This window comes from Chanodichthys erythropterus, chromosome 5 (genome assembly GCF_024489055.1).
Source record: "Chanodichthys erythropterus isolate Z2021 chromosome 5, ASM2448905v1, whole genome shotgun sequence".
NCBI classification, from domain to species: domain Eukaryota; kingdom Metazoa; phylum Chordata; class Actinopteri; order Cypriniformes; family Xenocyprididae; genus Chanodichthys; species Chanodichthys erythropterus.
The window spans coordinates 20,653,774-20,681,646 of record NC_090225.1 but is presented as its reverse complement, the minus strand read 5'-3'; the positions used below and the strand labels follow the sequence as shown (position 1 = coordinate 20,681,646).

Below are 27,873 nucleotides of genomic sequence, written 5' to 3'. Positions count from 1 at the left end.
TTGTAGCAATGTTTAAGCACTGGCTTTTTCTAATTATCAACATATTGAAGTATGTCCTGCCTTATAGGAAGTCAATCTTATTCACCTGTACTAAACTATAGCACCAGGTTATATGTTATATATTTTTAAATAAAAAAGTAACTTCCTAGCCGAGATGGGTTTCATGATCCTTTTATTATAATTCATATACACAAGTCAGGGTCAGTGGGAGCCCTTTATCCTCAGAGAAAACCATAAAAAACTAAGGTAAGACAAATAAGTTTATCTTTGATGTTTATCAAGATCAAATTTGTGTTTTTTGCACATTCCACCTCTGGTCATCATAATGAAGAAAAAAGTAAGCAATACAGTTTTGGAACCTGTATTTGTTTGGGTTTGGACTCATTTTTGAATAATCCGCAAACATGCTGTGCAAAACATTTCTTTTTTAATCTGGCTCTGTTAAGTAGAGTTGTATGCAGAGGCTCTCTGTACCTTTCCTGAAAACTGCTCACTGAAAATCTACCAATGTCATAAAGACAATGGTATAAGCTAAATAAGCTATAAACAGGGGATCAAAAATCCTGAAAATATTTGATATCCCAAACGCTATCTGATCTATCTCACAATGGTATTTTTGTGAAACTAGTAAATACTAAATAAAAATACAAAAAAAATGTATATAACCCAAACCACCTCTTAACATTAGGATGTGTTTGTGTTTCATTTGTGACCTGTAAAGTTCATAAAAACATCAAGTAGTATGAGAACATGAGAACTAACTAGTATGAGAACTACTGTCAAGTGAACAGATGTGAGAAAGACCTTCAGTTTTTGTTGTGCAGAGAAAACACTGAATCAAACGGCTGGAGATTGAAATAGGAAATACCACTCTTGTCCCAGTTTCTGACCTTTCACCTATCTAACACATAATACAATTGGTCTTCACTGCTTGTACACATCCTTTCTGGGAAGTTGTAGGTGTTTCCAGCTTCTTAGAATGACTCTCTGCTTTTCTGCATCTTTTGTCTCTCCAACCACCTTTTTTAAGATCACTCTTTTCAGCAAGACTGTGTCCATTTCCTTGTCCTCATTTAGTATCAGATCCAGCGTATCCCCCACTTTAACCTGTAGGAGGCAGCAGACCATGGACTGTTATTTTAAGGTGCCATTTTTGCTTATACTAATCACTACTCAGATAAATTTAGTTAAGCCAGTAATGGGAAGCCTACCACAAGAAGGGTAAGTTTCTTTATTGTGTCCATAATTTGTTCAGCTGATGTTGCTTATTTTATAAGTAAAGTTTGTTCTGATTATACCACTAGGGGGCGTTGACTCACCATTTTGCTCTTTTTTGAGAGCTTCTGACCATTCAGTCTCAATTTAAGGCTATAAAAAGCATCCTCCACACCACTGTAAAAGAGATAAATGGTGTGTGTTAGTCACTGCCTCTGGCCAAAACACCACACACTAAAAGTGCAGAAAAAATAAGAGCATATTGAATGTATACAAAATTCATCCGTTCTCTGAAGAGGTTCTATGAGGTAAAACAAAAAGTTGTCCAAATAACAAAAAGCTGATCTGTTCCAAAGTGTAAATATAGATTAAACTACATCATCACAGCTGCAGTTGGAACTGAAAACTACTTTGCAACTGTCAGAATTAATCTCTGAACATGATGAGCGTTTTCTGACTTACTGTCGTGCAATGTCCAATCCAGCCTTCAAAACCAGATCGAAACGTAGAGACTGGACGGTTTTCTCATGGTCTTTGTAGTCTTTTGGCAGGCCTGGGTCATCTTGAAGCTCGTCCTCATAATCACTAGCCTCTGAAGCTTCCTGTTCCTCCTCCTCTTCCTCCTGCTGCATTACTTTCTGCTTCCCTTTTTTTCTTGTGCTCTTGAGCCGTGTTTGATGAAGCAACCAGCTTTGCCGAGCATCCCACGATCTTTGCCACATAGCTGTCCGGTGCGTCTGTGGAGTGGCTGAACCCCACAGCTGACGAGCATGTAACGTTCGTGGGCACCACATGCTGAGGCCGGAGCCATGGCACGGCGAGAGCAGCTGCAGGGAATTCAGCCTGCCCAGCTGCCGCAGAGCCAGTGCCTGCACGGACAGACTCTGCATACTGTTACACTGAACACAGACACAAGGGGAAAAGATCATGGAAATAGGGTAACATTAAAAATGCAGATTAATCGTAAAAAAAATCAGCTGGCAAAATCACTCTGGAGTCTGGACCCCTCACATTAATTGAATTGTTGCCGTTTAGTTGATGAAAGCACCAGAACAGCCAGGCACAAGAAAGTTTCATTCCTCAGGCCATCTATGCACCATACAAAATTTACATTAATACAAGTCACCAAACTTTGCCTAGATTTCACTCTAAATATGCTGGAAATTCTCTAAATCTTAATGAGGTGCATCCTAAAATGTATTTTACCAAAGAAGCTTTCATGTACATTATATATATATTTATTAGGGATGCAACAATACAGTTAGCCCACGGTTCAATACCTACCTCGGTTTTTTAACTACAGTTTTCGGTTCGGATCTGATGGCTTTACACGTAAGAGTGTTTTTTTGTTATTCTATGCTTAGGCAATAGGAACAGTAAGAGGTTAAGAAGAAAAATCCACTAGTTCCTAGTGTATTGTATAATGTAAAATAATTTTTTATTTTAAAATTAACACTGAAATCTCACAGCTGCTGGTAGCCCATGTACAAACTGGGGAACACATAAATTCTTAAATTTTGAATATAAACATATATGTGAAGTTAGTAAACATAAATTGACCATTACAAATAAACATACTTATTTAAACGTAAAACCAAAAAAAACGCAATTCACAAGCGCGTATTGAACAGTGGATGTCGTACCAAACGGTTCAATATTATATTGAGAATTGTGTGTGTGTGTGTGTGTGTGTGTGCATATATATATATATATATATATATATATATATATATATATATGGCATCATGGCAGTGACTGACAAGCCAGAGGGCCAATCCACGCACGTCTCTCATAAGGAACGTCACGGCAGTGATTGACAAGCCAGAGGGCCAATCGTTTACGCGATGATGTTTTTAAGGCCCTACCTTGTGCACAGATGATGTATATATTATTCCTTTCAGTGCACCTAATAAATAGTCTTTTATCAGTTAGTAAACACAGTTTCAAGTAATATTGCAAAAATGTATAAAACAAAACATCCTCTTTAGCACCTTTAAGTAAAATAGTTGAGAATCGTCTTTATACAATGTTTGGTTAAAGAAAATCCTGAAACCTAAAAATGGATTGGTGAATGAAAAAAAAAAGTTTTTTTTTTTTGCCTATACATGTCTATTCATGCCTTATTTTTTGAAAAAAAAAAAGAAGAAACGGACTCACAACAGTGGACATTGCATAACATATGAATAAAATATCTTTTTTTTTGCAGCTAATGCAGTTTCTATGCTCCAAACAACAAATAACAATAAAAAAACACTAAATTCCTTTTTAGTTTTAAATTATTTAAATTCTTTAAATTCTGCATTCTTTTACTTTCCCCCCCTGGGTCTCAGCAGGATATAGCAACAAATATATACATCAATAAGAAGACATGCAGTAGTAATGCTGATATTTTTAATGTTAAAATCCAAGTCTAGAGTGTGTATTTTGTACAGGTTTTGGAGCAGTTTGTAGTTTGTATTTAACATTATACATTACATTACAATACACACAAAATGTCAAATGTCGTATTGAAATGAATCTCGGCTGAATTTCTACACATAAATTTGAGTTAATGTGACAGACATGCAGCTGACAGCACTGACAACTGATGACATGGCTTTCATGTTAACTAAACTTCTTATATAATGCCAAACAACTTGTCCGTACACTTAAATAAATAAATAATTATTTTGAAGTGCGAACTGAAATGATATTCACTATACTTACATAAGGAACAGCATGATATAATTTGTAAAAATCTGATTCACTTTCATGACAACAAGCAACTCATAGCTTCTAGCACACACCACTGGTCAAGCCAATACTATACTGAGAAAACGTCACCATCAACAAATGCAAAAATAACACTTTTGAGTTTAACAACGACATAAAGAAGAAATGTACCTATTGAGTGAGTTGAGTGATCTCCCGTTGACTCTCTAATCTCGAACTGACCAACGAGCACAGTAAAAACATACCAGCAGTCGTTGCTGCTGTAGTAGTGCACTTATTACAGCGCCCTCTAGAGTCGGGATGAATTATTATACACAATGCAGAATAAAATTAAATGGACAAGGTGATATATCATAATTTAAAGTTATATAATAAATACATTAGCTATAATATATACATTAGCTAATAAACATTAGTATATATATATATATATATATATATATATATATATATATATATATATATATATATATATATATATATATATATATTTTTTTTTTTTTTTACCAGAATTTCCAGAATTCTTTGCGCACTTTTTGTACTATCTTTGCCGTTCTAGTGTATTCTGCATTATAGAAGACCAGACGCCCGCCCAGTCAAACGCACTTGTTTCTCTGGATTGGTGGCTGGAGGTGGACGTCTGGGGGTCAGCGGCTTTAAAACATCATGTGAGCGCCTCCTCCAGTCAAAACTCTCACAGTGAGGCGGAATACACACAAGGACGGACACTTCTGCATCCATCTTCATCAACATGACATTCTTAATTTGCATTTTTGTATTTTGTCTGTCTGCATTTTTAAAGGAGGTGCAGGGCACGTATGGCCCTTACGCACGGAACCAGAACCAGTTGTACCCGAACCAGCAGAGATCTCACTTCTCCCCTAATAATGTGCCTGGACACGGCAACTCCATCAACTTTGGAGGTAATTATTTTATTACTATTGTTATTATTGTTATTATAAAAAAAAGTACGCTTGTATTTATTTATTTCAAATCCTTGATTTAAATTGATATTTTAAATATATAAGCACCGCCACCGAGTATTATAAACAAAAAAAAAAAAAAAAAACGAGTGAGTGAAATTTTTTAGAGGTATTTGAGAAATAGAATTAAATTGCATCAGTGTTCTAAAAAAAAAAAAAAAAAAAAAAAAAAAAACAGCCTACTGTAGTCCAATGAAATTATGTAATCTACACATAGCTGGACATTCCATTTTACAGTAGGCTTATTATTAGCTATTTTTTTTTTTTTGTTTGTTCTCATTAAGCAAGTGCTTAGTGACGGATCAGAGACCTTAGACTTCTGAAACTGTGAGCAGTGGTTCTACTGACTATTTTACAGGAATAATTGAAATATCAAAACCACTTTTCCTTGTTTTTTTATTGTTTATTAAAAATCATATTTATGAATGTATTTATTTATTTTCAGTTTTTCTCTCACAAACTTTTGGATCACAATCTACATGATTTGTAGATATATTTCTATATATATGATATCAAAGTTGCACTTACATTTCTGACTGTGTCATACCTTTTTAATCTAGTGATGTGTTCAATGTAATCTATTTCTATCCCCTAAATAAAAATATTTTGTTTCATATGAGAAGTGGATCTGGTGCTACAGCATGTTTCTCCTTCAGGTTGACAGGATATTTTCACAGAGAACTTCTGAACAGGCCGCTGACTTTGCTCATGCTTTTGCTTACAATCAAAGAGTGTCTTCACAAACCCACATCAATATCATATTGCTTTAGACCGTCAGCGTATCGGCTTACTTTAATGCATCTCTCCCTCCCTCTCTTTCTGAAACTGTCTCTATTTTTTCTTTTCATCTGTCTATGGATTCATTTTCTCTCTCTCTCTCCTCCTCCTATGTATTTCTATGTATCTGTTCACCCTCTCTCTCTCTCTCTCTCTCTCTCTCTAACCAAACAAAGCTCATGGCTTTAATCACAGGTTTTACAGCTATCATCATCGCAACCCTCATCAACATCATCACCAGCGGCCGCCCTGGAAGGGGCCTCCCTTTATCTACCACCGTCCTGTCTTACCTGTCTGGCCCATCTCACCTGTCCAGCCTGTTCGGACAGTTGTGCCCACACCGCCCAGAATGCCAGTGGTGTCACCTGCCCCTACAGTGCCCATGCCACTCATCACGGTAGCCACCCTCCCCCCGCCACCTCCAACACAGACTACAACCACTACAGCCACTACAACCACTACAACCACTCCACAGCCGGTCAGTACCCCTCGTGGCACAACTGCCCCTGCCGAACCTCCCACTGACCCAGGTAGACCAATCCCACCCCATCGGGTGCAGATGACCCGTCCGGTCCTCTTCAGTCCCTCTTAATAATTTTCTCCTCTTTCTGTCTCTCTTCAAGGAAAATTCATGAAAAAATTAGGTCGATTAGCTTTAAATAAGCAGAATTGTGGAATATTGCAACTCAAATAGCATTAATTAGGCCTTTCCCCCCACTAATTTAGCTTTAGTATAACTGGCCCGTTCACACTAAAGAACTGTAACTATAACGATAACCATTAGCATCCAAAACAAACAATAAAGTTCTGTTTATTGTAAGCACACACTGTAATTATGTCACCTGCTGCTTTAAATACTCTAACTGTATAAAGCAGGATGGATTCTGATTGGCTGTCAATGTTTTTATTGTTCATCAACAATAAATCATCAACATTATTATCGTTGTAGTTGTAGTGTGGACTCTGTGATGTTTTTTAAATTCAGAATGATTTTTAAAACATCTTTAATGCTATTTGTGTATATTGTGCTCATATTCTGCTTTTTGTTCACATAAGCACAATTTTAACTTTGCTTAGCACAAATGTGACCATGGACCACAAAACCAGTCATAAGTCACACGGGTCAAAATGATTGATTTTTCTTTTATGCCAAAAATCATCAGGTTATTAAGAAAATATCATGTTCCATGAAGATATTTTGTACATTTCATACCATAAATATATCAAAAATGTATTTTTGTGAGTGGATATGCATTTCTAAGGACTTCATTTGGACAACTTTAAAGGCGATTTTCTCAATATTTAGATTTTTTTTTGCACCCTCGGATTCCAGATTTTCAAATAGTTGTATCTTGACCAATATTGTCCTATCATAACAAACAATACATCAATAGAAAGCTTATATATTCGGCTTTCAGATGATGTATAACTCTCAGTTTCAAAATGACTGGTTTTGTGGTCCAGGGTCACAAATGAGATTAACGGAATCAGTTTCTTTCCATTTTTCAGTCACAGTGCTGCATTGCTAACCAAGGATCCTTTCATTTTCATAAACAACATTTTTACATATTAATCTCTTTCAGCATCACACTTTGCACTTTTAAAAAAAATAATTTTTAATGATAATAATGTGACTAATTTTCAGTATTCATGAATTATTTCTCTTTCACAGCTCCAGCAGAGCTTTGCAAGAGCCGTCCTCTAGACCTGGTTTTTATCATCGACAGTTCTCGAAGTGTCCGTCCTGCAGAATTTGAGAAGGTCAAAATCTTCCTCTCTGAAATGGTCAACTCTCTAGATATCGGATCTGACGCCACACGAGTCGCCCTGGTCAACTACGCCAGCACCGTCAACATTGAGTTCCTTCTGAAAAAGTACTTTAGTAAGGCTGAAGTCAAGCAGGCCTTCTCCCGTATCGATCCGCTATCAACGGGAACCATGACTGGCCTGGCCATCAAAACCGCCATGGAGCAGGTTTTTACAGAGACTGCTGGAGCCCGGCCACTGAAAAAGAATATCGGTAAGGTGGCCATTATTGTGACCGATGGAAGGCCGCAAGATAAAGTTGAAGACGTTGCAGCAGCAGCAAGGGCTTCTGGGATTGAAATATACGCCGTTGGAGTGGACCGAGCAGATATACGGTCTCTTAAACTGATGGCCAGTCAGCCTCTTGATGACCACGTGTTCTATGTGGAAACATATGGTGTGATTGAGAAACTCACATCCAAGTTCAGGGAGACACTCTGTGGTAAGAAAAAACAATCAAAATAATCAAAATAAAAAGACATATATATATATATATATATATATATATATATATATATATATATATATATATATATATATATATATATATATATAGATATGAGAGAGAGAGAGAGAGAGAGAGAGAGAGAAGATTTTGGTGATTAAGATGATCATATTTTTGCTCATTCAGTTGATTTTTCCAGGTTTCGACGCTTGTGCACTTGGGCACAACTGCGAACATATTTGTGTCAACAACAATGCTTCTTATATCTGCAAGTGCAGAGAGGGATATGTTATCAACTCTGACAAGAAAACATGCTCTAAGCAGATCAACGGTTTGTCATAAAAATATGCATCAAATTATTTGAAAGATTTGATGCATGTAAAGAATTTGATGCATTCTAAAGAAATGCATCGAGATCATTTTTGTAGAACTTATTTTTGGCTCAGTATAAATACCATAAAAATAATAAAATCAGACATCAAATCATGTAAATAAGTATGTTTAATGAGATGAGATGTGTGTTTTGGAATGTTTATGGTGATAGTTTGTTTATTCAATTCTCATTATACATGCAGTAATATTATTTGTATCAATGATGTAATTTGATGTTATATATATATATATATGTATATATATATATATATATATATATATATATATATATATATATATATATATATATATATATATATATATATATATATATAGTGAAGGAAAGATCTTCAGCATTAAGTATACAGTAAAACATGTCTGTTTCTCTTCCAGAAGAGGCAAGAGGAGATCTGACTGAGAATGCCTGCATGTGTGAGGCTCAAATCGCATTTCAGAGGAAGGTTCACAACAGCATACAGGCGCTCACCAGCAGACATATCCTTTCAGATTAATACAGCATTTGTTTATCACCTATCACCTAACATTCACATAATGATTACAATGTATGTCTTTTATTTGCTCTTTATTGTTTTCTGTCCAAAGATTGGCTTATTCAGGAAACGAACCCTGATGATCATGATGTGTGATGCGTTTTCCTTAACTGTTCTTACTGGATGACATCACAAACAGAGTGCAGCAGTTTGATCTCCGTCATGCCTAGAGTGAAGAATGGGATTTAAAACAGCTTGATCCAGAAAACAACAACAACAGCATCTTTATTTAATATTTCATTGTAGCATTCTTCACTATGTGTATTTAATCTGTTAAATGTGTTATTACATATTGTGCTTATTATTTTAGGTTTCATTATGTTCTGAGTATGATTTTTGAGTTATCAGCATATATCATATTGACTTTGTTGACAAAGTGTTAAATGCAGAATAAATTTCCTTTTATTTTTGGAACAAATAGTAAAAGTAAATAAGTAAGTAAAGGTAATATGTAAAGTATATGCACATTATTTTATATTTTTCTTTATTTTGGATACATGTACAAATATATATATATATATATATATATATATATATATATATATATATATATATATATATATATATGAAGAAATAAAATATTCTTTGACGCCATTTTCTGTGATGTCTTTATATTATATGATGGGTTTGTTGAAAGACTATAAGACAAGTAATATGTATATTCAAATACACATGAGTGCAGCATAGGGATATACATGAGTTGATGCAAACAATGCTAATTATCAAAATTAAATCTTAAGCTATTATTTATAAAGGTAAGTGTATATTTTAGAGTCTTTTTTTAAATTACTACTTTACTAGTCCCTGTAATTAATATGTTCATATTGAACATATTGAATAGGCCTATCACTGAATAACTAGAAAAATGTTGTTTAAATACTTTGAGATGGAGTTTAGCAGGTCGGACTGCAGGAAATGTCAGCTTTTCAAACTGTCAGTTTTCCAAAACCAATAATTATAACTACGCTTAGAATCTATTAAAATCATTTTATAATTAATTTGACAATAATTTACAATAATATTATCAAAAACGATGCACCATAATGCCATGAGTAGAGAATTACTATAAGAACTACACATACCATGAACGCTCTGATCAAACACCATTTCCGGGATTTGGTTACCTAGAAACCAAGCAAACCGTTTTACAGCAGCGCACACGCCTGGAAAATACACAAGAATTTCAAATGCCTTGAAGAACGGATTTATTATACAGTTCTTTTAAATGAAGACAGCGCTGAAATCACCCAAAGTAATCGGGACCAAAAAACTTAATTAGCATCCAAAAACAGTCCATAAACGCTGTGGCAGGCTAGCAAGCTAAGCTAAAGCAAAGATGTTTATTTATCTCAGTAAGAAGGTAAGCGCGACATGCTGTATGAATAGTGTTATTATTGTTATGTGAATATTCTCTGATTAAACACGGGTTTATTAGCAGTTTTCAGTTATTTTTATTAAAAAGCCGTTTCTTTGCTGATAATGCAGCTGTTTCTGCATAAATGACCTGTTTTTATCAGGGCTGTTGGCTTTGCTGTTTGTTGTGTCCTCAGATTGCGATTCCAAATAATACGGTTTTGAAGTGTGTGTCTTGGAACAAAGATCAGGGTTTCATCGCTTGTGGAGGAGAGGATGGGCTTTTAAAAGTCCTCAAACTTGAGACTTACACAGGTGGGAACCTGGAACTACCAGTATTTCTATATATAGACAGACAAAATGTGAGAACATTGTGAATTGTTTATTTCTATACATTCAACATAGAATACTTGAAGGAAATGCGTCAGTCAACCAATAATGAATTATTAAATTACGTTTATTTTTCTCCAGATGATGCCAAACTGAAAGGCTTGGCTGCTCCCAGCAACCTCTCTATGAATCAGACACTGGAGGGCCACAGTGGTAAGAAAGAGGAGACATGTGATGTATGTACAGTGTCTGTGTGTTTTGTATTAGCCTCTTTTTTGTGTGTGCTGATTCTCTGAGCTTTGATTTGGTTATGCAGGTGCAGTGCAGGTTGTGACTTGGAATGAACAGTATCAGAAACTGACCACCAGTGACCAGAATGGTCTCATCATTGTCTGGATGCTTTACAAAGGTGCACAGTCCTATAACCAAACATTAAGAAAGTACTGTAATATTTGTTAAAGTATCTTACTTGCATCTTAAAGTTTATATAAAACAAAAAGAAAAAGAAAATGTTGTCACTATTTACTCACCCTCATGTTGTTCAAAACCTGAATGACTTTCTTTCTTCTCTGGAACATAAAATAAGATATTTTGATAAATGTTTTGTTGTTGTTGTTCATACAATGGAAGTCAGTGGTCACCAAAATTATTTAATATTCTTCAAAATGTCTTGCATGTTTCACAGAAGAATAAAAGTTATACAGTTTTCGAACAACATGATGAGGGTGAGTAAATGATGATACATTTTTCTAATTAATATGCAGCCTTTAGTTTTGACTTTGTGTGTCAAACAGGTTCATGGTATGAAGAAATGATTAATAACAGGAATAAATCTGTGGTGAGGAGCATGAGCTGGAACGCTGATGGTCTGAAGATCTGCATTGTGTATGAGGATGGTGCTGTGATCGTGGGCTCGGTGGATGGTGAGCACAGATATACTTTCACTAATGGACCTTTTATTATTTTTTTGTTTAATTTTTATGTATTTAAAATTTAAGTAATTTTATTATATTACTAAATTATTATAATTTTCTTAAAAAGCAACAAAGCCATCAAGATGTAGATGTTGTTGTTTTATTATATAGTTTTAAATTTTCACGCAATAACATTTTATTTGTGTGATTTTTTAACTGTGTGATCTCACAGGGAACAGGATCTGGGGTAAAGAACTGAAGGGGACCCAGTTGGCACATGTGGCCTGGTCTCCAGACAGTAAGATCTTGCTGTTTGGGATGGCCAATGGAGAGATCCACATTTATGACAACCAGGGAAACTTCATTGTGAGTGCTGACAGCCTGGAAATACACTTAAGAGCTTTTCAAACTTGAAATATTAATCCCTGGATCATTCTAAACCATGGGTAAATGGAATCCTGGATTATCTGGCTTCACGTTTTACACTGATCATAATTTACCCAGGGTTAACAAGGGTATTCATAAGCTGCCGTTTCTGATTGAATCCAGTACTTGCATTTGCTTTAGCACTGTGCATCCTCATATTATACATTTGTTGACTAATATCATAAAGGTAAGAATAAAACAGTCTCTTCTTTGCTCCAATTGATGTTATGTCACAATTTGACATTTTTCCCCTCAAACACTTACCAGAGCATGTGAATATGAGGCACGTGGTTCTGCTAAGCACGTAGTTGTAACATTCTAACACTGCATTGTTTCACACTGCACAAGCAATGCAGGGTGATAATCCCTCCAGAGAAGGGTGTCATAACCCTGGTAAAAATGTCTCTACCTAGGGTTAAATGTGAGATTTAGAATGACGATAATAACCCGAGGTTACGTGCAGTGTGAATAGTGCTTTGGTAAATAAATGTATTTTCATTCATCTACTTAAGCAATTTTCATTTATGGGTCTTGAGGATGCTTTTTACTTTTATTCAGTCAGTTTGAGAATTACTGCTAAAAAACAGAGATTTCCTCTGTGTGTGTGTTTGTGTGTCTATGCCTAGATGAAGATGACCTTGAGTTGTTTGGCGAATGTAACAGGTGCCCTCAGTATAGCAGGTATCCACTGGTATCCGGGCACAGAGGGGTATCTGGAGCCAGACTGCCCCTGCCTGGCTGTTTGCTTTACTAATGGGAACTGCCAAGTGATGCGGCATGAGAGTGATGACAGTGAGTTTATGTATTTTTCAGTAACTCTTTATCTGTCTGTGTATTCCAATTTTCTTTCTCCTTCACTTTCATACTCAGAACTGTACTACCATTCTAGTGAATGGTAGTGAAGGAGAAAGAAAATTTGAATTATTGATTGTGTGTGTAGGTCCTGTGACCATTGAGACGTGTATGTGGCATGTGGCCAGTATCCAGTGGAATCACTGTGGCAGTGTTCTAGCTATAGCAGGATCAGTCAGAAACAGCGGAGGAGATAAAGATGTAAATGTTGTTCACTTCTACACTCCATTTGGAGAGGTGGGTACAGATCACACACATGTATTGTACGTACGTTGCATACACTACTGTTCAAAAGTTTGGGGTTGGTAAGATTTTTGTAATATTTTTTAACATTATAATTGCCTTTACTGTCTTTACTTTTGATCAGTTTGATCCATCCTTGCTGAATAAGTGTATGTGTGTGTGTGTGTGTGTGTATATATATTATTGTGCAAAAGTCTTAGGCACGTCAGTATTTTCACCACCCAAAAAAGGTTTTAAGCCAGTTATTAATATCTTTTGCTGTAGGGTGTCAATAGGAAATATCCGTTCACATTTCCAAACATTCGTTTTGCCATTAATTGTAATAATCCAGTGAGATTTTTGAATACACAAGGAGTCTGACAACAGCCGGTGCTCCACACAGTGATCTGATCTAACCATCATTGAATCCGTCTGTGATTACATGAAGAAACAGATGAAACCGAGACAAACCAAATCCAGGAAAACTGTGGCCGTGTCTTCAAGATGCTTGAAGAAACCTGCCTGCAAAGATACAGTACTGTGAAGAGTTTTAGGCACTTGTGTAAAAATGCTGTAATGTGAGGATGCTATTAAAAAATACTGTTAATAACTTATATTAACTAAATCAAAACAATATTTTGCGTGACCACCCTTTGCATTTAAAACCGCTCTTGTCCAGGTACACTTGGGCATCATTTTTCAGGTAGCTTTGGAGGCAGGTTTCTCTTGGAGACATCTTTGAAAATCTTCTCTTGGAAAATCTCTTGGAGACACGGCCACAGTTCTTCTGGATTTGGTTTGTCTCAGTTTCATATGTTTCTTTATGTAATCAGATGGATTTGATGATGGTGAGCTTTGATTAGAGCCTGGACTCAACCCGACCCCGATATTTCCCGCCACCGTCCTCGGGCCGGGCCCTTGATAAAGCACGTCACGTGTCATGCGCAGCGTCTTGTCATGGGAAGTGACAACATATGTGTTGGCTTTGTCTCGTGCATTAAATGCGGCACTTGTCGTATTATTCATTAAGATAATAATTAATAAATGCACGCACAATTATGAACTTGATAAATGTTACAGATATGTTTTACTATGCACAAACAAATGCCATTCAACTTACATGTGCAAAATTCAGAATTAAATGAAAGTGCTGCAATTTGCAGAAAAAGAGGCCTACGTGTTTTAGCCATTAAATAAGCACATTTAGTTTCAAGTTTATTTTCTTTAAAGTGAATTTCATTTAGTATAAATTGTATCTTAATTTTAATACAACCAAATGCCTGGATTTAATACATAAAAAGCAATATAGCAGACAGTATAGTAATGACATGGATGCGCCGGCGCGCCGCGGTCACACTTACACACCATTTGAAACTCGTAACACACGCTGTCACCGAATTTACAAATGCACATCTTGCTTGTTGCTCACACACATATTATGTTGAAATAACAATATGTTGAAGTAACATTATTAATAATAATTCATCTTTAAGCATATTTGATTGAATGCTGAATGTTGTTCTTGTTCAATTTAATAAAATTAAAACTCTAATTATGATAATTAAAATAATTGAATATTTAATATTGAGTGGTCAATTTTTCTCATTTATTAATAGTATTTATATAATATATATATATATAACTTCACAGCTCCCCCCTGTAACCTAAATGATCTAGCACAGCAGCACCTGTGTTAAAAAAAAAAAATCTGGCGCCGCCCCTGGTTATAACGGCCCACATATTAAAAATAGTTGGGTTTAAATTGGGCTCGGGCTCATAATTACAGTGAATGTGTCGGGCCGGGCTCGGACACAACGTGCTCAGGTAGGGTCGGCCTTGATTTGTTGGGCCCGATCTAAGCTCTAGCTCTGATCTCCATATGTGGAGCACCGGCTGTTATCAGTCTTATTGTGTATTCAAAAATCTCAATGGATTATTACAATTAATGGCTAAATGAATGTTTGGAAATGTGAACGGATATTTCCTATTGACACACTACAGCAAAAGATGAAAATACTGACGTGCCTAAGACTTTTGCACAGTACTGTAATATATATATATATATATTACACCCCAAATATTTTAATGTTCCTGTTGATAACTGATGTCACCATGTGTCTAGCACTTGCGGACTCTGAAGGTTCCGGGAAAGCAGATGACTGCTGTATCATGGGAAGGTGGAGGACTCCGAATTGGCCTGGCTGTAGATTCCTACATTTACTTTGCCAACATTCGGCCAGATTACAAAGTAATTTAGCTGTAGATAATGGTTATAAGTCAGTTTTGTAAAGTGTCTCTGAGCTAATATCCTGCTCTGTCTCTATAGTGGGGTTATTGCTGTAACACGGTGGTGTATGCATACACACGGCCTGATAGGCTGGAGTACAGTGTGGTGTTCTGGGACACTAAGAATAATGAGAAGTTTGTAAAATATGTCAAGAGTCTAATGTCTATCACCACCTGTGGAGATTATTGCATCTTGGCAACCAAAGCGGACGACACACATCCACAGGTACTAAAACTGCAATCTCTTAAGTTTAACAACAGAGAATATTGTTTTAAATCAAATCATTTTTGATTTAATGCATTAACTATTCATATGTGTGATGTGTGTTGCACCAAATGCTTTAATGTTTTTATCATTTCACAAACAGGAGGACACTGAGGCTGAGGCTGGATCAGCTATGGTAAAGTCACCTATCAAATTCCAGTGTAATAAAAAGCTGTGAAAATGATACCTTGTGCATTCTGATCATGGACAGCAGAAAGTTACAGTCAGGAGAGAGTTAACAGTACAACATGACTGTAGCCATTTTCAAAGATGATGAGAAACCTGATCAAACTTACAGATGTTACTATATAATGATGTTTTGTAAAGTAAAGACTAAACGACTAATAGCAGCTCCGAACCAGGGTTTCATTCAGTAGGACAGAGAACAGTATACAGTAGAAAGACATAATATTTTAATATAGTATTTCATTAAATTGAACTTTGAGAAAGCTGTTCTTAAGTGACCACTTTACCACAGGCATTTAATGAGCTGTCCAATCAAAACACCTCAATGGATCGGTCTAGCAGAAGAAAGGTATTATAAACATCTGCAAAAGAAGCCTTTCAGATATTTCCTTGATGCTGTTTAGTGAAGTGTACCCATAGAGTAAAGAGATGACTGTCTGTCCTCTGTCCACAGTATGTTCTGGTGTTGTGTAACTCCATTGGAACACCACAGGACTCCAAATATATTGACATCGGTGAGTTAAGCAATATGACACACTCACTGATTCTATACATAAGAGATCATGCATAGTCATCCAGTTATTATTGCAAAATAAACTCCAGTCCAGGACCATTGGGACTCTAAAATGTTTTCAGTTTGTAACACATTGTGGTTTGAGAGCAGACATTGACTAATCAGAAAGTATTCCAGAGAGATGTGTAGATGTGACTTAAAGGTGCCGTAGAACGTCTTTTTAAAAGATGTAATATAAGTCTAAGGTTTCCCCTGAATGTGTCTGTGAAGTTTCAGCTCACAATACTCCATAGATTTTTTTTATTCATTTTTTTAATTGCCTATTTTGGGGCATCATTAAATATGCGCCGATTCAGGCTGCGCGGCCCCTTTAAATCTCGTGCTCCCCTCCCCCAGAGCTCACGCTTGCCTCAAACAGCATAAAAAAAGTTCACACAGCTAATATAACCCTCAAAATGGATCTTTATAAAGTGTTCGTCATGCAACATGTCTAATCGCTTAAGTATGGTGTTTATTTGGATGTTTACATTGGATTCTGAATGAGTTTGATAGTGCTCCATGGCTAAAGCTAACATTACACACTGTTGGAGAGATATATAAAGAATAAGTTGTGTTTATGAATTATACAGACTGCAAGTGTTTAAAAATGAAAATAGCGACGGCTCTTGTCTCCGTGAATACAGTAAGAAACGATGGTAACTTTAACCACATTTAACAGTACATTAGCAACATGCTAACGAAACATTTAGAAAGACAATTTACAAATATCACTAAAAATATCATGTTATCATGGATCATGTCAGTTATTATCGCTCCATCTGCCATTTTTCGCTGTTGTCCTTGCTTGCTTACCTAGTCTGATGATTCAGCTGTGCACAGATCCAGACGTTACTCGCTACCCTTGTCTAATGCCTTGAACATGTGCTGACATATGCAAATATTGGGGGCGTACATATTAATGATCCCGACTGTTACGTAACAGTCGGTGTTATGTTGAGATTCGCCTGTTCTTCTGAGGTCTTTTAAACATGAGATTTACACAAGAAGGAGGAAACAATGGAGTTTGAGACTCACTGTATGTCATTTCCATGTACTGAATTCTTGTTATTTAACTATGCCAAGATAAATTCAATTTTTAATTCTAGGGCACCTTTAAATGATCTTATTAGGCTAAGGTTTGAGGTATATTTAACATATTTAATTCAGAACTGTTGCTTTGATGATAAGCAAGCGGACGGCTTGAGGTTGTAATGATATAACACTGACATACACTACACAGTGTGAAAGCTGCGGTGGGAATCCCGGCTCCTTTCCTCTCACTCTCGCAGGTATTCCGCTAAATTCCTCCCCTGGCTGGGAGAGCAGATCTGTGGGAGGGATAGACATTCACCCTGATCTCTCTGTGGACAGATTCCAGAGCCTGAACAGCAGCACACAACAGAATCTGTAGTTACTCATTGAAAAACACATTTTTAGGTGAAATCTGATTGATATACATTGTCCCTGAATCAACAGCCTCCGAAATTGCAGAAACCTTCAACAGTCAGCTTTGATGTGTAGATGTGCTATTGTCACCTGATTCTTTTTATAATGATGTAACAGTTAAAGGAATTTCTCTTCTTCCACACTCCCTAAAATGTGTGAAATGAATTCTAGATGTTCTTTCCCAAATGTTTTAGTTAACTTTTCTTCTGTCACAGACCCTCTGTTTGTCACTATGACGAAAACTCACGTGATTGCCGCATCTAAGGAGGCGTTTTACGTTTGGCAGTATCGTGTGGCTAAGAAACTCACTGCTCTTGAGATCAACCAGGTCGCCAAAACAAGAAAGGAAGGCCGGGAGAGGTGAGGGTCAAAGGTCACCTGTCATACAAAAAATTGACAAAGCTTCAAAAAGGTGTTTTTAAAAAATCTTTTTAAAACTGATGTAGTGCATATTTTTGAGTCATGAATAATGTGTTTAAACAAGTTTCAGTTGTTAAATAACATTTCATTTTTTTTTTTACAACCAAATAGTTGCATGAATATACTATAGATGAACCACCTGACATGGTATACCAACCTACACATGCTTGAAATTAGCAGTTTTTACCAATATTTGAGAGAGATCTACAAACCTTTTTACTCTGCCACAAGGATCAGTGTGGTCCTCTGGATGATGCGTTATCATGTTTACTGTTATTGCCTTGTCAATTCATAATAAAAGATCCATGTATGCAGTTGTGCCACCCTGACATTTGAAAATATACAATTTGCTGGACTAAAGTTTTTCAATTATCTCAACCGCTTTAAAAAAACTACTGATATTTATAAAGTTTGTTTATGTGAAAGGTTTCAAACATAAAATGATGCCATAATATTTAGTTTATAATTGTTCATTATTAAGACACCATTTTAAATAGTTTTCTTAGTCTGTTCATTTGTTTGGATAGTTGCACCACCTGAAATTTTGGTGGTGTATGATAACAAAACATAAAATAATGTGTATTACTTAAATGTACTATAAATTAATTCAAACTAAATAAGTTTTATAGAAGTGAGAAAATATTTTAAAAGGAAATAATAGAATTGGACACAAAAATATGCATGTCATGTCATTGACCCATACAATACCGTTCAAAAGTTTGGGGTCAGTAAATTTTTTTTTTTTTTTTTAATGTTTTCGAAAGAAGTCTCTTATGATCTCCAAGGCTGCATTTAAACAGTAATATTGTGAAATATTATTTACATGTAAATAACCGCTTCCTATTTGAATATCTTTTAAAAAGTAATTTATTCCTGTGATGGCAAAGCTGAAATTTCAGCATCATTACTCTAGTCTTCAGTGTCACATGATTCTTCAAAAATCATTCTAATATGCTGATTTGGTGCTCAAAAAAATTCTTATTATTATCAATGTTGAAACAGTTCTGTTGCTTAATATTTCTGTGGGTACATTTTTTCATTATTCTTCAATGAATAAAAAGTTCAAAAGAATAGAATGTATTTGAAATATAAATCTTTTGTAACATTATAAATGCTTAACTGTCACTTTTGATAAATTTAATGTGTCCTTTATTTTCTGGTCAGTATCAAGTGAGGGCACAGTGCCAATGTCATTTTAATACAATTAAGAGAAATTTAATAAAATTGTACGTTTGTGATAAGAATGTTCAAGTAACAATCTCAGATTAATTTCAAAGTGAAAATGTAGCTTCTTCAAAAGCAAAGTTGTAGGACATGCTTTGTCCCATGTCTCAGACTCATTGACTGAATAAAAAGTAACAGATCTGTGTAATATGTAAGCTTTCATCGGCTCAAGCGGTGTTCCTTATTAATGCGTACAGTCTGTGGGCAGGCCTGTCTGCCTGTCTGTCTATCGATGCGGTGTGAGGGTATGCTCGCTGACGGCAGCAGTTTAGCAAAGTTCCGTTCATGGTTGTGTGATGAAATCCTGCGACCCACAGACCAGGAGTGGACCCAGTGTTCTGTTTCCCTTCCACATGATAGAAATACACTGAGGCAATACCTCTCTTGCTCCACTTCACCCACACACTGTCTCTTTTCACTCTGTCTTGCTGACTCTCTTCTCTAGGGTTTATCACATCGATGACAGTCCAAGCGGAACATCGGATGGGACACTGAACTTCGCCAAAGCCTTCACAGTGAGTACACTCATCACATACACTCACCTGTGGCTCTCTCAGCATCTTGTTAGAGGATTAGTGGGGAAAAGTGTCATAACACTGCTCAGTTCAGTCGGTTTATGAATTATTTTGTACTTTTGTTGTATTTTCTTTATCTGCTTCATTTGTATGTATCAGAAACTCTTCTAAGGGACCCAAATATCAGAAAATATGTCTTTGCACTATGTTTGGAGACTGCAACTCACCTTTTTAATATCATCCTAGCCCAATACATTCAAGCAACGGCCCTGAGAAAGGGTCATGAGAGTGAGACATGTTTGTTTTGTTTGTTTCAGGCCACCAGAGATCCGATCTGCTGCATCACAGCATCAGACAAGATGCTTCTAGTGGTAAATCTAATTTGCACAAGAACACATGCTTTCTCAACCCAAAGTTTCTGTGTGATTGACATGTGGTTGTGATGCCTTTAGGGTCGTGAGTCTGGTATCTTACAGAGATACAGCCTGCCCAATATCAACCTCCTGCAGAAATATGCTCTCACATCCAGACCATATCAGCTGTCCCTGAATTGTAACTCCAGGTCTGATTTCTCCCTGTCTTCTTTTTTCCTCTCTCCAGACCATATCATTGATTAATCACTCCTTTTTGTTTTAACTTGTTTGTATTTTATGTTTCCAGCCGACTGGCTATAATTGACATTACGGGCTTGTTGACGTTTTTGGATGTGGAGACACGGGCTTCGCAAGGGGATGCAGAGGGTGTGTCCACAGCCGGAGACCCATCTAAATTCGAGCGCAAGGATGTCTGGGATATGAAATGGGCTAATGATAACCCAGATCTGTTCTCCATGATGGAGAAAACAAGAATGTATGTCTTCAGAAACCTGGACCCTGAGGTGAGACATAGACGCTGCGTCCCAATTCACATCTATCCATCCTAAATAGTATTCAAAATAAGAATTAGTCTGTCCCAAATCGTAGAATGTTGAAATGAGCATTCAAAGATATCTGAATGGTCTATTTTTTCCAGTTAGAATCCGAAGTGCAGATCCGTGCACACTCTGCGCTGTTGCGCTGCTCACTCCATTGCTACAATCACGAATAAAATGTTGTAAAAAACTACAAACATGACGGATGTGCTAGACTGATGGTTAAGCAGAGCGGTTAAGATAAAGGGGTTTGAGTGATTAATAACAAAGTCCCTTTAAGACAAGTCATTTCACTCGGCGGCCATCTTTGAAACGCCTCTCGGGCATCCTGGGCATCATGCAATCTCTTTGAATGGGGAAACATCAAGTTCTCCAAAACTGTTCGCCAACCTTACGATTAAATTTCATATTTGAAATCACTAATGAAATCTAACAACAAGCGGCTCATAAATTTAGCTTCTAAACGCTCGAATCATGACAAAAAAAACTATTTTTTCAGGCTGGATCAAGCTAATGCGCATGCGCAGACCTAAATGCGCGTCTCTTTGGAGGCGCGCGTCTGTCTGTTTCTATAGAAACCGGTGATCCTAACGGCCGCTGAAGTGACGCGATGACTTTACCAGTCGGCGATTGGCTCTTATTTGGAAGGCGGGACTTATTCCGCCATATTGCGCGTTACACTTTCTCCCATTCAAAACAATAAGAGTGACACGTCTTGTGCTATTCTATAGTCTTTGTTAATAATCAGTATCTAACTTGATGAAAATATATTTATTAAATATTATCCACATTATATTTCATCTGCAACAGCATTGTGAACTTTTATAATGATGCGTTTGGTCATTACCTTTTAAATGCATTATCATGCAAACATTAGTCGAGTTCTCCACATGAAAGATCAACATGTGACTATATTTCTCTCTGAAACTAAGCGACATAGCATCCGTTAAAGATGTAATTATGACGGTAGTATGTCCCAAAAGCTTGCATACTCTCCTGCTACACACTCAAAAGTATGTACTTTTTCTTCACATAAACAGTACATACTTTTAGGGCATAGTATAAGTAGGCGAATTGGGACGCAGCACAATAGAGAAATGAGTTACACATTCATACCTGTGCATATACAGTATTGTGGCATGAGAAAATAGGTTCACTGAAATAAACACATAAATGGAAAGAAAGAAATAGTGAGAGTTTTGTCAAAGTGTACCCTTATGTATACAGGGTTCAGAAAGTGCTGCCGTTTTCAATTAAACACACACACATACTTGTATGTGTGGTTTGCCGTGTGCATAAGGGTTTTTATACTATACAAACTGTATATTCTATCCCCTTACTCTAACCCCACCCCTAAACCTACCCATCACAGAAAACCTTTGCCATTTTTTTTATTTCAAAAACACACTGTTTAGTTGTTGTTGTTGTTTTTTAAGCCATTTGGTTTACGAGGACACAGGAAGTTGTCATGATACACACTTGTAAACCATATATACAGAAACACACACCAGTCTCAGTAAATCACAGCGCACATGGCCTGTAGATCAGACCACCCACTGCAGAGATTTAACAGATCCTTTTTCTTCTTGCACAGAAAGAAGGTAAGTAGTAGCACTTACCTTGACTTATATTCTTCTCCTATCTGTGTATTTATTTATTTAAAAAAAAAAAAAAAAAAAAAATTTCGCTATGAGCACTTTACTGACATAACTGTGACTTCACTCAGCACTTACATACTGTTGTTCTCATGTTGATTTAATTGATTCTACTACTCTCATTTGTAAGTCGCTTTGGATAAAAGCGTCTGCTAAATGACTAAATGTAAATGTAAATGTAAAAAAAAGCAGGAAATGTGGTTTACTGGTTCCATTCACACATTATACACAATATTCACACTAATATTATACGTGTATTCTCATAAATAATCAGTATGAACTTAAATAAAATAAATCAAATTTTTTAATTTACAGTAGTACTAGTGTGAGTATTCACTCCTGACAAGCTCATTTTTGTGTTGTGTTTTGATTACAGGAACCAATTCAAACATCTGGCTTCATCTGCCACTTTGAAGATCTGGAGATCAAATCTGTTCTTTTGGATGAGATTATGAAGGTTGGTTGGAATATGTGTTTAATTTGTTGTGTTGATTATGAATTTATTTCAACCTGTGAATATCTGTGAATTTTTAAAATTGAGATTTCCAGGACTAAAAAAAAAGTTATGGAAAATGTGAGTGAATATTTGCTCTAACATATTTCTTTTTAAAATAAGTATAGATAATCTTTATAAAATGTTTTTTTTTTTTTTTTTTTAAATAAATCCTCTTAATTTGTCTAAAGTTGTGTGAACCCTGAATATAATTTTTTTTTTTTAGAATCCAGAGGTTCCAAATAAAGATTATTTAATGAACTTTGAGATCCGCTCACTGAGGGACAGCAGGGCACTGATTGAGAAAGTTGGAATTGAAGATGCTTCTCAGTTTATTGAGGACAATCCCCATCCGCGCCTCTGGTGAGAGACGCACACATTCCACACAATAAATGGGGCAGTTTGGTTATTTATTCAAGCAAACCTGCACACACAAAGAGGAATACGTTAATAAAAGCGTAGTTGGGTAGTACGGAAGAGTGTGCTAAAACATGCTGTGTGTGTTTGTTATACATTTTAGAGATTTGAGTCGTGTTTGTGTCCTGGAAGTGGAAAGTATGGGCTCCAGTTTTATAGTCTGAATGAAGTGTGAAGTACAGTTTTATGATCTGAATGATGATCCTGGCACTGGCAGAACAAGATAAAACCATTAAGCATTTTCCTAGTGTATCTGCCTGACCATTGAGAAGGAAATCTGTTAAAAATGAAATAACATAAACTGTAATATAAAAAGGCACTTTTGCGTGCAGTTATTTATGGTTCAATTAAAAAAAACAAAAACAAAAAAATCTAAGACAAAGTTGAGAAAGAGAGAGATGTTACCCCCAAAACCATAAAGTTTTGGAGCAGCTCTATTGATTTAGGAGCCCTGTGGAGTTTTAGTGGCTCTGTCAGTTCTCACAGCACAAGGAGGAATTTCAGATTGGATTCTTGCTACAGAAATGGGTTGGCAAACCCTAGTGTCATGTTAGCTTATGTTTAATGTTCTTTACCAGTGCTTCAAAGCACTGTACCTTCATCTAACATACATTATTGACAGGACACACAGTGGAATGAAGAATTCACTGAAAACACAAAGTGAGTCTCTATTCTCTCTGCCATCTCTGATGTAATCAGTCTGGTTTTCTGTACATTAGCGCTGTTTTGGACTGATTGTTTGAATGAATTTGCTTACTTGATCTTTGGACTGAACCTTCCCGGAGCTTAGTGGCTGAAAATGAACTGATCATGAACAGAGAATCATTTATAAGTGAATCTGGAAAACTGTCAAGAGTTCAGATCACATTTGACCCCATACTCTAGAATATTTAACTTTATTATATTTTTCAAATACTCTTTATATTTAGAATTTATCTCATTTAGAATCTCTTATATTCAGAATTTAAGAATTGGTAACACTTTATTTCGATAGTCTACTTTAGACATTGTACTAACTACAAGTAACTTTGCAACTACATTTCAACAAACTCTCATTAGAGTATTATTAGACTGTTAGATTAGGGTTAGTTGAATAAGTTGACATGTACTTGCAAAGTTACTTATAGTCAGTAGAATGTCTGTTGGGTGGCCATCAAAATAAAGTGTCTGCAGATATTAAGCAGACAGTCTACTAATACTTTAATGATTTGTAGTTGACGTACAGTACTTGCAAAGTTACTTATATTCGAATATCTAATGTGGACTATCAAAATAAAGTGTTACCCAAGAATTTATATATCATTTTATTTAAGTATTTGTATATCAGTATTTGCTATGCTGCCTTTAATTTATACAGATTTAAATAAAAATGACAATCCACATTTGAAAAAAAAAATTTTTCTTTGTTTTTGGGGTGAAATATAGGCAGTACATTAACACTGGGCAGTACATTTAGTAAAGTTGTTGTTAATACTGCCAGACAGGAACTGGAGAAGGAATCCTATAGGAATATAGTGTCAAGAAAGCAAGAGCCATCTGTCAGCTCTCTTTTTTTCAGTCTTTGTGTGTTTGCTAGGATGCAAGTGTGTGAGTTCAGAAGCTCTGTTGTTTGATTTTGCTCATCCTTAACATGCCAATGTGTCAGAGGTCAAAGGTTTTCTTAGCTTTCCATGAGCACATAAAAAGATCCCAGAGAGACTCGCTTCAGCCTCTTTGTCCACTTTCTGTGACTCTTTAAAACTGTCAGTCTAAAGTGTCTTCAGTGAAATAGATCTATTTATATGCAGCTGAAAGATTATCAGTGTCATTTTACTTTCCTGTAGCTCAGTAGTTAGAGCATTGCACTAGCAATGCCAAGGTCATGGGTTCAATCCCAAGGATTGCACATACTCCGATACAAATGTATAGTATAATGCAATGTAAGTCGCTTTGGATAAAAGCATCTGCAAAATGCATAAATGTAAATGTAAATTTTGTCCACATTTTGATGCTCTTTATGCTTGCAATTTTAAGTGTGAGGAAAATCTTTTTTGAGATCAAATACTGTACAAATATATATATTTTAAATTAATAATTTCATCAGAGCTAATGTGTCAGACTCTGGAAATATGGGGATTTGAGGTCTATTTGAGGTCAAATTTCGGACCTTCTGGACTTGACAGTTGAGAATTCAGTCAGTTGTATGTATGTGTGCACTTCCAGGCGTCTGTTGGCAGAAGCGGCACTGCAGAAGCTGGATTTGAAGATGGCTGAACAGGCGTTTGTGCGCTGTAGGGACTACCAGGGCATTGAATTTGTGAAGAGACTGAGCAACCTGCAGAGTGAAGCCATGAAACAGGCTGAGGTAGCTGCTTACTTCAGCAGGTTCGAGGAGGCAGAGAGGATGTACCTGGACATGGACCGCAGGTACACACAGGAGATGATAAATTAAGTCCTTATGCTGTGTGGAATCTCTGTGGACAAGTGTGCTTCACTCCAAAAATAGTGATGCACTTTGTAAGTACACATACTGTAGAATAGTGTACTTACCCAAGAATGTACTGGTAAGAATAAGGTAACTACATGGGTTAAGGTTAGGTTTAGGGGTAGGTTCAGGGTTAGTACCTAGTTATAACCCAGTTATTGTAATTGGTATAATAAGTACATAGTATGTACATGTGGAACAGGACTGTAAAATAAAGTGCTACCATGAATTTAATTCAATTGAGAAAAACTTCAATTTAAACTAAGCCTTTTCAACATTAAATTTGAGCTGATTTGTTCTAATTTTGTTATACAAACCATATACAGTTGTTATCGAAATATTTAGTTGTTATTGTAAAGTAAAACTATTAGAAAAACTAATATAAAGTAACACACTAATATAGTACAGAAATAATTCTAACTCACATGTACTACCATGCAACATATACAGTGTGCACTACTTATGCTTTGTTGATGAAGTCTCTGTTTGAACACTGTATTACAAATGTAACTAACTTATATTTCTACATTACACATTACATCCTTTTTTATGATTTTTGGCTTTTTACCAAACAATAGCCATTTGTATTTTTTCCTGGCATACAAAAAAGAAATTACCATAACTTAATTTAATGGAGTAGTAAATTAAATAAGCTACATAGATGGATGATTTTTAGATTAAAAAAAAGACACTCAAATTAATTTCCAAATGTGTCTCTGTTGTTTCTGCTCTGGATTTTTGTTTATGTGGTTATGGCCAACATTTGAATTAACTAAATTGAAAAAGCAACAAAAATCAATTATTTTTGAATGTTCATCTTTCTTTTTCCCCCCTCTGGTCTCTTTAGGGATTTGGCGATCAGTTTGCGTATAAAACTCGGTGATTGGTTCAGGGTTCTGCAGTTGCTGAAGACAGGATCAGGTGACTCAGATGATTCTCTTCTGGAGCAGGCCTACAACGCCATTGGAGACTACTTTGCAGACAGACAGAAATGGTAGGTGTTTTCAGATGTGCATATGAGTTTATGTATATGTATGTGCTTTGTGTGTTTGTCCAGGCAAAGCCATGCAGCTGAATGTCTGTTGTACAATATATGTTTCAGTGTCATACTCTCATTTATATTTGCAATAGTCTTTTCTTCTCTATTGTGATGGCAAACACGTCATCAGAGAAGAGATGTTGCTGCAAGAAAGAGGGGAAGTTATATTGAGTAAAGAAATTATGTGCACAGATAAATCATTTATAATGAATACTGCAGTATTCCATAAAAAACAACAGTTGTGAATTTTGATTTCATGCTCAGGTTACGCATACAGTAAGCCAGTAAATCAAAACATTTTAAAGATATGAAACATTTAAGTGTGTCCAAATTTTGTCAGACTGGTTGTGTACTTACTGTTAAATGGTGTTTCATTTGATTGTTGACACAGAGACTTGATGTTTGTTTGTTCCACAGGTTGAATGCAGTCCAGTATTACCTGCAGGGTCGTAATCAGGAACGTCTGGCTGAATGTTATTATATGTTGGAGGATTATGATGGTCTGGAGAGACTTGCAAACTCTCTACCAGAAAACCATAAACTGCTACCAGTGGGTGCTCTCTTTTTTTATCTCTCTTTCTGTCCCTCTTCCTTATGTTTTCTCAGCAGACCAATCAGCAATGTTTGGTTCAGATTATCTTAAAATGGCTTGAACTGTGCTTCATTGTTTGTTTGTGTGTGTAGGACATTGGTCAGATGTTTGTTACCGTGGGAATGTGTGAGCAGGCCGTCAGTGCATTTCTGAAATGTAACCAGCCCAAAGCAGCTGTGGATGCCTGTGTGCATCTAAACCAGGTGAGAGTTCATACACAAACCTATATAACTTTAGCTTGTCGTATGGTTTTGATATTTTATTAATGATATTATATTAATATTATATTAATTGCATTAATTATATTGATATTACAGTATATTAGGGATGTCAATTGATTAAATTATATTTCTGATTAATCTAATGTAGTTAATGTATTTGGATCCTTTTTAAAGAAAAATAAAGGACACAAAACAAAGATTTCTCATTTGCAAAAAAACAGATTATATA

The 27,873-nt window shown here is 36.0% G+C and overlaps 3 protein-coding genes across 4 annotated transcripts in view; 2 read left to right on the top strand and 1 right to left on the bottom strand.

Annotated features, from left to right (window-relative positions):
* Positions 1-924: 924 nt before the first annotated feature.
* Positions 925-4,188, bottom strand: mtres1 (mitochondrial transcription rescue factor 1). Its single transcript, XM_067386515.1, has 4 exons — positions 4,099-4,188; positions 1,678-2,114; positions 1,320-1,392; positions 925-1,107 (listed from the first exon to the last, which is right to left on the bottom strand). Exons 2-4 carry the CDS (start codon positions 2,103-2,105, stop codon positions 925-927), a joined length of 684 nt encoding a protein of 227 aa, XP_067242616.1. The 5' UTR covers positions 2,106-2,114; positions 4,099-4,188.
* Positions 4,189-4,678: 490 nt separating this feature from the next.
* matn3b (matrilin 3b) lies at positions 4,679-9,031 on the top strand. The gene is made up of 6 exons (XM_067385358.1): positions 4,679-4,850; positions 5,864-6,217; positions 7,360-7,935; positions 8,138-8,269; positions 8,704-8,805; positions 8,982-9,031. The coding sequence occupies exons 1-6, from the start codon at positions 4,679-4,681 to the stop codon at positions 9,029-9,031; spliced, it is 1,386 nt and encodes a 461-aa protein (XP_067241459.1).
* Positions 9,032-9,991: 960 nt separating this feature from the next.
* Positions 9,992-27,873, top strand: part of wdr35 (WD repeat domain 35) — a 31,239-nt gene continuing 13,357 nt past the window's right edge. Inside the window, exons 1-24 of one of the 2 annotated variants that reach the window (XM_067385356.1) lie at positions 9,992-10,221; positions 10,412-10,529; positions 10,686-10,757; positions 10,861-10,953; positions 11,339-11,467; positions 11,691-11,824; positions 12,511-12,676; positions 12,825-12,973; positions 15,081-15,206; positions 15,285-15,470; positions 15,613-15,645; positions 15,988-16,044; positions 16,150-16,210; positions 17,910-18,054; positions 19,784-19,853; positions 20,171-20,224; positions 20,306-20,415; positions 20,514-20,730; positions 22,795-22,875; positions 23,138-23,274; positions 25,531-25,734; positions 26,640-26,786; positions 27,249-27,381; positions 27,516-27,626. In XM_067385356.1, the coding sequence (XP_067241457.1) occupies positions 10,198-10,221; positions 10,412-10,529; positions 10,686-10,757; positions 10,861-10,953; positions 11,339-11,467; positions 11,691-11,824; positions 12,511-12,676; positions 12,825-12,973; positions 15,081-15,206; positions 15,285-15,470; positions 15,613-15,645; positions 15,988-16,044; positions 16,150-16,210; positions 17,910-18,054; positions 19,784-19,853; positions 20,171-20,224; positions 20,306-20,415; positions 20,514-20,730; positions 22,795-22,875; positions 23,138-23,274; positions 25,531-25,734; positions 26,640-26,786; positions 27,249-27,381; positions 27,516-27,626 (2,757 nt within the window). In that variant the 5' untranslated portion in view covers positions 9,992-10,197. The remainder of the gene's footprint in view (positions 10,222-10,411; positions 10,530-10,685; positions 10,758-10,860; positions 10,954-11,338; positions 11,468-11,690; positions 11,825-12,510; positions 12,677-12,824; positions 12,974-15,080; positions 15,207-15,284; positions 15,471-15,612; positions 15,646-15,987; positions 16,045-16,149; positions 16,211-17,909; positions 18,055-19,783; positions 19,854-20,170; positions 20,225-20,305; positions 20,416-20,513; positions 20,731-22,794; positions 22,876-23,137; positions 23,275-25,530; positions 25,735-26,639; positions 26,787-27,248; positions 27,382-27,515; positions 27,627-27,873) is intronic. The other variant, XM_067385357.1, reaches the window with a different exon arrangement.